Source organism: Orycteropus afer, unplaced genomic scaffold (assembly GCF_000298275.1).
Source record: "Orycteropus afer afer isolate SDZICR_OR568_19922 unplaced genomic scaffold, OryAfe1.0 scaffold00006, whole genome shotgun sequence".
In the NCBI taxonomy this organism is placed as follows: Eukaryota; Metazoa; Chordata; class Mammalia; order Tubulidentata; family Orycteropodidae; genus Orycteropus; species Orycteropus afer.
In genome coordinates this window covers 11471196-11481279 of record NW_006921593.1, presented here as the reverse complement: position 1 = coordinate 11481279, position 10084 = coordinate 11471196, and the positions used below count along the sequence as shown (strand labels likewise).

At 50.8% G+C, this 10084-nt stretch overlaps 1 protein-coding gene across 1 annotated transcript in view; it reads left to right on the top strand.

Annotated features, from left to right (window-relative positions):
* Positions 1 to 388: 388 nt before the first annotated feature.
* The window catches only part of LOC103197119 (radial spoke head 10 homolog B2), a 78086-nt gene continuing 68390 nt past the window's right edge, over positions 389 to 10084 (top strand). Inside the window, exons 1-2 of the mRNA XM_007941001.1 lie at positions 389 to 651; positions 4522 to 4597. Of these exons, the coding sequence (XP_007939192.1) occupies positions 389 to 651; positions 4522 to 4597 (339 nt within the window). The remainder of the gene's footprint in view (positions 652 to 4521; positions 4598 to 10084) is intronic.

Below are 10084 nucleotides of genomic sequence, written 5' to 3'. Positions count from 1 at the left end.
CTAAGGCACTTGATTGCTAACCAGAAGGCTGGCGGTTCAAATCCACCAGCCACTTCTCAGAAGTAAGGTTGGGCGATCTACTTCCATAGTGATACTGCCACGGAAACCCAAGGAGGGGTCGCTATGAGTTGGAGTCGACTCAACGGCAAATAACAACAACAACAACTTGTCATTAGCTTTGCAGGTTTTAGGGGGAGAATGAAATGGCGTCGAGATGGGAACTAACGATTTACTAAGTGAAAGCCTCAAGTATTTAGAGAGCATTTTTATTTTTCAGGTAAAACTCATCGATGATGAAACAGCTCGCGACCAAAGGCAGGATTTGACACGTAATTTTAGAAAGTAAACTTGAATCTCTTATAAAGTAACTTTTAATCTCCCAAAGGCGATGGTGAGAGAAAAGAAAAAACCGGACAGGAAAGGGGATAAGTCGGCGCGCTCCCCGTCGTCCATCAGCGACTGCACGGACTTTTCCAAACAAGACGCCAGCGCCGCCCCGCAGGACGTGCCCCTGCCTCTGAGCGGCGCCCCAGCAGTGGAGAGTCAGCCGAGCGAGACGGGCCTCAAGAGGGAGTCGGAGCGAGATGCGCCGAAGAGCGAAGACACCGCTCAATACGAGGAGCCCGTTCTGACCAGACTCATCGTGGAGAGGTGGCGGGGTGGGGATGGGTGCAGGAGAGGTGGCGTGAGTGGGTGCCGCAGAGGCCGTGTGAGTGGGGGTGCCAGCCTTGCAGCTTCTCAGTCGCTGCCTCAGAGTTGACTTTTCTTCCAGCACTTGGACCCTTGTGCTCTTTCCCCTCTGTCTTTGTTATTTTGCTGTCGTGCCGACTCCTGGCGACCTGGTGTAGGGACGATTGAGCTCCGTGAGATTCTCGGGCTGCTTTTTCGGAAGTCGATCACCAGGCCTTTCTTCCGAGGTGCCGCCTAGGGGACCGGCACCTCCACCTTTCTGGTCAGCAGCCGAGTGCGGTAACCGTTTGCACCAGCCATCTTCTTTCTTGTGGTGAAGAGGTCCGTGTCAGTACATTCACCAGTCCCACGGCTTCCACGTGAAAGTTCAGTGGGGTGGGTTACATTCTTCATACCGTGCGGCCCTTCTCACTGCCCTTCTCTGAATCCACCAACGTTAATGTGAGCTCCGTGCTCCCAGGCCGAATTCTCCCTCCTCCTCTGCCCATCCCCTGGTGACGACCGGTGATCTTTGTTTTCTGTGTCTTTGCTCATCCGGCCGACGTGAGATCATATGGTCTTTGTCCTCTGGCAGCTGGCTGACTTCACCTGGCATGTCTTCAGCGTCATCCGTGTGCGGGCGTGCATCAGGACCTCGTTCCTCTGTGTGGCTGAGCGGTTTCCTCGTGCAGGTGGACCCCGTTTTGTCGAGCGCTTCATCTGTTGATGGATGTGTGGCTGTTTTCCCGTTTGGCTGTTGTGGAAAGTGCTGTCCTGAACGTTGGTGTATGGATGGGTTTCTGTCTGCGTTCCTGCCTTCCCGTCTGGGGGACAGGTATGTGTCACTTAGCGTCCACCAATCCGTTTGTGAAGTAGGACATAATGTGATTTGGACGTTGTACATATGCCATATTAAAACATGGGAGCCGGCTTCTGGTCTCGCTCACTCATGGCAGAGGCCAGAGGACCTGGTGGATCCATGGAGTAAGAAGAAGTGATCTGTCCCACTCGCTGTTTCTCCCTCCTGGGAAGCAGGAGCAGCCCCCCTACCCCCACTTCCTGCTTGTGGGACAAAGCCCCAGAGTCCACATCTAGAGCCGTGTCCTCTGCCTCGCTGCCTGGGTCTCCTCTGTGGCCCAGTGCTGCAAGGCTGTGGGTTGGCATCATTTCTGCAACACTGCCCCCCCCTTTTTTTGTGTGGGCTTGACTTCTTGGTGACCACATTGCTAGTGCCTGAATTCTCACAAGGTCTTCAGGAGCCTCAAGTTCATAAGAAACAGAGAACTCTCAGGGTGAGGTCACCAGGCCATTGCCACCGTGCTGAGGCCGCTTCGGCCTGCCTGTGCCTTGGGTGGCAGCCACTGCTTGAAAGTAGCATTCGTTTAGAATCCTGCTTATCTGCAGGAGAGTAACTGAACTATGGATGCCAGTTTAGTTCTTCTGGGATTGCAGGATTTTTTTTTTTTTTTTTTTCCTGCTATCCTCTTGGAATAATTTTAAAATAACATCTTGAAACAAATTGTGTATTTTAATTGCTAATCTGTTTTTTTTTTTTTTTTTTTCCTGCTATCCTCTTGGAATAATTTTAAAATAACATCTTGAAACAAATTGTGTATTTTAATTGCTAATCTGACATCAATGAAGAGCACTTTAAAAAAAAAAAAAAAAGAATCTAGGCTTGGGGTCTTGAAACCATTAGGAGGAAATAACCAAAGGAGAGCTGGTTTCCCTTCAGACCAAACACAAAGCATTATGGGAGCACAGACGTCGTATGTGTGCTCAGATGTCATACAAACAGACGTTAAGTGCCGCATACTTGTGGACCTACGGTTGGAATTGCTGGGTCATATGGCGGGTTCTGTCTTTGACTTTTTCAGGAACCCCCAGACCATTTTCCACAATGGCTGCACGTTTTCCACTCCTGCCCTGAATGGGGAAGGCCCTCGTGTGTTTTTATTATTGTCACATGTTTCTCTCCCCACCTCAGAAAAACACCCCGTTTCCAGGTGTCTGTGTTGTGCTGGCGAGCTCACAGCCCCTAGACTTCACCGTGTTTCTTGGGCTGTCCACACTCCTAGACGGCTCCACCCTGTGTCTCGGACCTGCCCCTTTTGGTCCCATTGCTGCTACTCTTAGGTGGTCTGTTCTCTCAGAAGGCACTCCAGTGGTGCTGTGGTTAAGGCATTAGGCTGCTGACACCAGGTTGGCAATTTAAAGCCATGAGGTGCTCCACAGGGAAAAGATGGGGCAGTCTGCTTCTATAAAGATCGACAGCCTTGGAAACCCTGTGGGGGTCACTGTGAGTTGGACTTGACTTGATAACAGGGCTGTGGGGGGTTCTCTCTTGGAAATCTCTTATTTTACCTTTAATTTTATGGTTAGAAAGGGTAGCTGGATTGTATCTGATGACTCTTGGGCATCTCCATATAAGCGTTAGGTCTGCCATCTTTAATTTATCGATGCAGTGAACCCCATTTGTAGTCTTGTTGAATCTTCTGGGCATCTGGGGTAAACCCACTGGGTCCTGGCAGTCACAGGCTTCCTGTGCCTTCCCCCTACCATCTCCTGGGAGCCTCAAGGTGACCAGTCATACCTCACCCACCAACCTGAGCTCACAGAGCACTGGGCCCAAGCTGGGTCCCCAGGGGTGCAGGTGGTGTGTGATCAACTGCCCATCTGATGGACGGGGGTCGAGCCCACCCGGCGGCTCTGTGGAAGAAAGCCCTGCCAATGTGTTTCCATCCAGAGCCCAATTTTACTCTGTCACCCACAGGGTCACCATGAGTCAGAATCAACTCAACGGCAGTGAGTTTGGGTTTGGTTTTGGTTTGGGGTCAGGAGCTCCCAGGTGTGCAGATGGTTAAGGCATTCAGCTGCTAATAGAAAGGTGGGAGTTCTCGTCCACCCAGAGGCATCTGGGAAGGAAAGCCTGTGATGTGCTTCGGAAAAAGTGACACGCACGTGGTTGGCGTGAGTCGGAGCGGAGGCCACGGCAAACGGCGCCTGCTCTTTTTCGTTGTCGTTTTCCTTGAGCCCTCCTTTCCCGTTGGCATCCCCTGCTGCCTGCGTGCCCAGACCTCGCCTGAACCTTCCGTTTCTCTTCCGTCCACTCTGGCCACTCGTCGCCCGCCCGCCACCAGGAGCTCTCGGGGCAGCTGCGGGAGGTGCCTGTGTCCCCAGGGCAGCGGTGTTGGCTTTTGAACCTGAATCTCATCATGTCCGCCTTGGCCCCGAACGCCCACGGCTGGGTCCTCGCGAACCTTTGGGTTTTGTTCTCAGTCTCTGCCACGGCCCACACAGCCCACCCTGCTGGCTCCTGCCTCCTCGCCCTCCCGCCTCGCCGGCCGCTCCGGCTGCACCGCTCGCCCTTGGGTTTGCCAAGCTGGAGACACCAGGCCCTTCCCCGCCTCGGGACCTTGGCTTGGCTGCTCCCGTCCCTGGAGCCCTCAGAGTCCGTCTCGTGGCTGTTTGTCTCCTGTCCTTCCCTCTCAGCTCCTGTCTTGTCCCCAGGCCTCACCTGGACTGTGTACAGCAGACACCTCGTTAGGCCCACTCTCCTGCCTCTCACAGGTGCTGCACCAGGCCTGGCGTTTTCCTGCTCATTGGCTTCCTTGTTTGTTGTCCGTCTCCCGTCCACAGACCAGAAGCTCGTAAAGGCAGGAACGGCCCAGGCTTGTCCACAGCTCTGTCCCTAGTACTTCGAGGAGGACAAGCCCCTGGTGGCACCGGCAGATGTTTGTTGAATGAATGCATGAGTGTAAGATATACTTTACCCCTCAGCGACAGGAATCCAGTTTAACCCTCTGTCAGCCAGCCTCCTTGTTGTCACTCACCAGCTTTCTCTCTTTGTAGCTACAAAGGGGAGAAGGTCCGTGGGCTGTACGAGGGCGAAGGCCTTGCAGTCTTTCAGGGAGGTTGTGTCTACCAGGTGAGTTTTAGGTTTTGGGACCTGGTGGGGTCGGGAGGAGAGTGGGGCTGGGTGGGTGGTTGGAGTTGCATCTTCAGTAATGGCCAGTGGTTTTCCAGAGGATACTGGGAGTCTTTTGTGCCGGTTTTATTTTGGACGCGGACTATACTGAAGGTAGAAATATGGTTCAGTGTAACCAGCCTTGAATGGCACAAACAGTTAAGCGCTCGATGATGGGCCAGAAGGGTGGCAGCTCGAGCTCATGCTGAGGGGCCTTGGAAGACAGGTGGGTGATCTGCTTTGGGAAGGTCACGGCCATGAAAAGCCTGCAAGGCGCAGTTCTGCTCTGACACATGGGGTTACCGTGAGGCGGGGTGACGGCGACTGCCAGCCGCCCCCAGCAGTCAGGTTACCTTGCTCCTATTTATTGTGCTGACAACATCAAAACTCACTGCCCTCGAGTCGGATCCAACCCGTAGTGACCCCTCCTTGGGTTTCTGAGGTGGTATCATTACAGAAGTAGATTGCCCAACCTTCCTTCTGAGGAGTGGTTGGTGAATTTGAACCACCAGCCTTCTGGTTAGCAGTCAGATACTTTAGGCACTATGCCACCAGAGCTCCTGACAACATCAAGGTCACTTAATAAAGAATGAAGAATCAACTCCCTCGGGTGGCACTCTAAGGAGCTCTGCTAGTTATAGGTCTGCCATGGTTAAAGCATTGGGCTTTAACCAAAAGGTCGGGGGTTTGAACCCACCAACCGCTCCATGGGAGAAAGAGGAGGCAGTTGGCTTCTGTAAAGATTAAAAAACCAAAAACCAAACTCACCGCCGTCAAGTCGATTCCGACTCTCAGTGACCCCCTTTGGTTATCCGAGGTGGTAAATCTTTACGGAAGCAGACTGCCCAGTCTTCCTTCTGCAGAGCGGCTGGTCCACAAAGATCACAGCCTTGGAAACCCTGTGGGGCAGTTCTCTGTCCTTTCGGGATTCTGTGGGTCAGAATTAACGCCACAGCAGTGGGTTTGGTTTGGGGTTAGGATTGATCCCCACCCTGTTGCCGTAGATGTTGCGTTTTTCTCTGGCCCTTTTGTCCCTTGGATGGCTGGGTCAGCATTCTTACACACGTGTTAGTTTTTTAATTTTTTTTATCGTGATTTGGGTGAAAACTTACAGAGCAAATACACTTTCCATACAACAGTTCACATACACTTTGTCTCATGACATTGACCACAATTTCCCACAATGCAACAGCTCCCCTCCCACTTCCTCCCTACAGTCACCTCTTCCCTGTGTCTGTCCCTCCATGCACTCCTGCCCCTGAGCTGTCTCCCTGTGCAGAAACAGCCCTTCTTTCTCCCATGATTGTTCTCTCCAAGGAGTGTATCTACCTCAGGTAAATGTTCAACTCACATGCCTGTCTTTTGTTTGGCTGGAAACCATGAGCATGGGTTCAACTCCAGACCTGACGGGCAGCTAGGGGCCATAGTCTCAGTGGTTCCACCAGGCTCTATCGGCCCAGCAAACCTGGTCCCCCCCTTTTTTTTTTCCTCCAAATGATTTTGAGTTTTGTTCCACATTGTTCTCCCTCTCTATCCAGGATCTCCTACATAGATCCCCTTCCAAGTGGTTGACATTGGTAGCTGGGCACCATCTAGTTCATCTGGTCTCATAGTCATATAGGCTGCAGATCACATGGTGTACTAGTCACTAGGACTAATTGTTTCCATGATTTTTTTTTTTCCCCACTCTTCTTTGCTCTGGACAAGGAGAGACCCATCATTGCATCTAGATGGCAGCTTGCAAGCTTTTAAGATCCCAGTTGCTACTCGCCGAAGTAGGAGGTAGAACAATGCTTTGTGTAGTATGTTATGCCAATTGAGCTTGATGTCCCTTGTGACTATGATCCCAAGCCCGCAGGTTCAACTACTCACTCCCTCTGGGTAGCTGGCTGTGACCAAGAAGTGACTACAACCTTGTCCCTTGTCAGCTCTACTATATACCTGGGAATTCAGAACATGCATTGGTTTTGTGGCTAACACTTGGAATCTTTCTCCGTTTTGTGCCTCTTTCTCTGCATGGCTGCCCGGCCATTGTCGCTGTTTTTTTATCTCAGTTTTAATTTCTGACTTAAGGCTGTTCTGGAGTTGTTGGGTCGCTGTTTCCTCCATTCATCACACCCAAGTGAGGACTTGTGTTTGCGTGTGCCTTCTGACTCTCACAGAAGTGTGCTTACCGTGGGAGAGCGGGCTTTGGTGGCGGAGGTCGCCAGGCAGGGGCTTTAGCGCCCTTATTTTCCTGGATTTTTCAGATGTTCATTCTCTTACGTCCCAAAAACTTTTCAGAAACACCACAGGTAACGGCTGAGTGGCTCCCAGGAAAATGACTGAGTCAGTTAAGATTCCGCTCATTATCATGAATATTGTTCACTCGGATAACGTGCGTTAAAGTTCATCCGTTAAAATGGCTCTTCATTCAATATTCAGTAAAATGGAAGATAACGCCCATTACAACAGTCGGGTATTCTTGACATCCCACGACTCACCCGGCCTGTCCCATGACCTGCAGGGTGTTTCGTGGACTTGGGTGATGTCTGCTGTCATCTCTGGGGTGTTTATGCACAGTCCTGGGGCCTGACCAAGGTCACCAGGTGGCGAAAATGGTTTACACTCATCTGCTGACCCAAAGGTTGGTGGTTAAAATCCAGCCGGTAGGACCGTGAAGGAGTCAGTGTGACTGGGATCTGGTGGCAGTGGATTGCCAGGCCTTTCTTCCAAGGTGCCTCTGGGTGGGTTTGAACCACCAACCAGTCCATCAGCCTTTGGGTCAGTAGCCAATCACTTAACCGTGTGTGTCACACAGGGATTCCTTTTTCTGTTGTAGCTTGTTGAAGAGAAAAGTGGTGGTGGTTGTGAATGGGCTACACCAGTGAGTAGGGAGGGTCACTGGCTGTGAGGTGAGAAAGGCTGGGCTGTCCCACTTCCCTTCCTGCCGGCCCTGTCGAGTCCCCATGAACCTACCTCAGTCAGACAATTGGTGTCCATGGCGTTGAAGTTGAGGGTGGGCGTGTGTGCGTGCATGTGTGTGTGTGTGTGTGTGTGCACCTGTATGTTGTGAGCTGCTGTCAGGTTGGGGCCTGGCTCCTGACAACCCTTTGCCCCATGGGATGAAGTGCTGCCAGGCCCTGGCCCAGCCCCTCTGTTGGTTGGGGATCAGACTGTGGGGCTCCCCGGGGTTTCCATTGGCCGACTCTTGGAAACATCCCAGGCTGTTCTAGTCCGTCTCAGCGTGGAAGCTCTGCTCAAACCCACTGAGCATCACAGCAGCACACAGCCTTCTGCTGACAGACGGGCCATGGCTGTGCACGAGGTGCATGGCCGGGAATCGAACCTGGTCTCCACACGGGATGCAAGGATTCCACCCCAGAACCACAGTGTGGTTCCCGCAACCAGCAGCAGCAGCACCCCTGTGAAGTTTTTAGAAACGCCAGCTCTCGGACCCCCCTCCAAACCCACTGATGCATCCGATCTCGGCGGTGGGCCCAGCAGTCTATGTGTTAACAAGCCCCCAGGTGGTTCTGATGCCCAGTAGGCTCAGAGAACCACTGCGTTAGGGCGCTGTTTAAGTAGACTTTGTCCACCTGAGTTCTCTCCTTCACTCACCCCGTTGCCACCAGGTGATTCTGAGAGAGAACTGGAAACAGCTGCTTCAGTGTTGACTCCAGTTGCCTTTAGACATCCGATGGGTTCTGTGTTTAAGACCACTTCCTGTGTGTTAACAGTGGACGCTCTAAATCGATGGATGTTTAACTGCTGGGAGTCCTTGGCTGGTGCAAATGGTTTATGGACTAGACTGCTAATGACATGGCTTACGGACCAGACTGCTAACCAAATGGCTTATGGACTAGACTGTTAACCTGTGGCCGCAGGTTCTCGTCTACCCAGAGGCACCCTAGGAGAGAGGCCTGCAGATCAACCTCTGAGGAACCAGCCACTAAAGACCCCGTGGACCTCAGTCCTACCGTGACACACACAGCGTCGCCATGAGTTGGAATCAATCAACTTGATGGCAGCTTTTTTCTTTTAATACCTTGTCCCAGTGACGGACAACAGACAGAAAATTTGTTTGAAAGTGACATTTACAAATGTAATAATTTGTTTTTATGTATGTTGTTGTCATTGTTGGGTGCCATCTAGTTAGTTCCGACTCACAGTAACCCTGCGTACAGCGGAATGAAATACTGTCCAGTGCTACACCATCCTCAAATCCTTGCTGTACCTGAGCCCATCATTGCAGCCACTGGGTCAATCCATCTCATTGAGGTTCTTCCAGTTTTTCTCTGACTCTCTACCAAGCTGGTGGCGTAGTGCCTAAGGCATCTGACTGCTAACCAGAAGGCTGGTGGTTCAAACCCACCAGCCACTCCTTGGAAGGAAGGTTGGGCAATCTACTTTTGTAGTGATACACTCTTGGAAATCCAAGGGGAGGGGTTGCTATGAGTCGGATCCGACTCAACAGCATTGAGTTTGGTTTGGTTTGGTTTTTTGATATCCTTCTCCAGGGAATGGTCCCTTCTGACAACATGACCAAAGTAGGTGAGATGAAGTCTGGTCATTATTGCATCCAAGGAGCATTCTGACTGTACTTCTTCCAGGACAGATTTGTTTGGCAGTCCCTGCTACTTTCAGTATTCTTCGCCAACATCACAACTCAAAAACATCAACTCTTGGCTCCTTATTCATTGTCCAGCTTTCACTGCGTATGAGGCAATCGAAAATATCCTGGCTTGGATTGGGCACACCTTAGTCTTCAAGGAGACATCTTTGCTCTTCAGCACTTTAAAGTCTTTTGCAGCAGATTTGCCCAGTGCAATATGTCTGATGTCTTCACCGCTGCTTCCATGGGTGTTGATTGTGGATCCAAGTAATATGAAATCTTTGACAACTTTAATCTTTTCTCCTTTATCATGATGGTATTTATTGGTCCAGTTGTGAGGATTTTTGTTTTCTTTATGTTGAGATGTAATCCATACTGCAGACTGTAGTCTTTAATCTTCATCAATAAGTGCTTCAAGTTATCTTCACTTGCAGCAAGCAAGGCTGTGTCATCTGCATATCGCAGGTGGTTAAGGAGTCTTCCTCCAATCCTGATGCCATGTTCTCCTTCATATAGTCCAGCCTCTGGATCATTTGCTGAGCATACATTTTGAGTAAGTATGGTGAAAGGATACAACCCGGACGCACTCCCTTCCTGATTTTAAACCATCCCCTTGTTCCGTTCAAATGACAGTGTCCTGGTCTATGTATAGATTCCTTGTAATTAAGTGTTCTGGGATTCCCGTTCTTCTCAATGTTATCCATAATTTGTTGTGATCCACACAGTGAAATGCTTTGGCATAGTCAATAAAAGGTAAACAACTCTCTGGTATTCTTTGCTTCCAGCCAAGATCCATCTGACATCAGTAATGATATCCCGCATTCCATGTCCTCTTCTGAATCCAGCTTGCATTT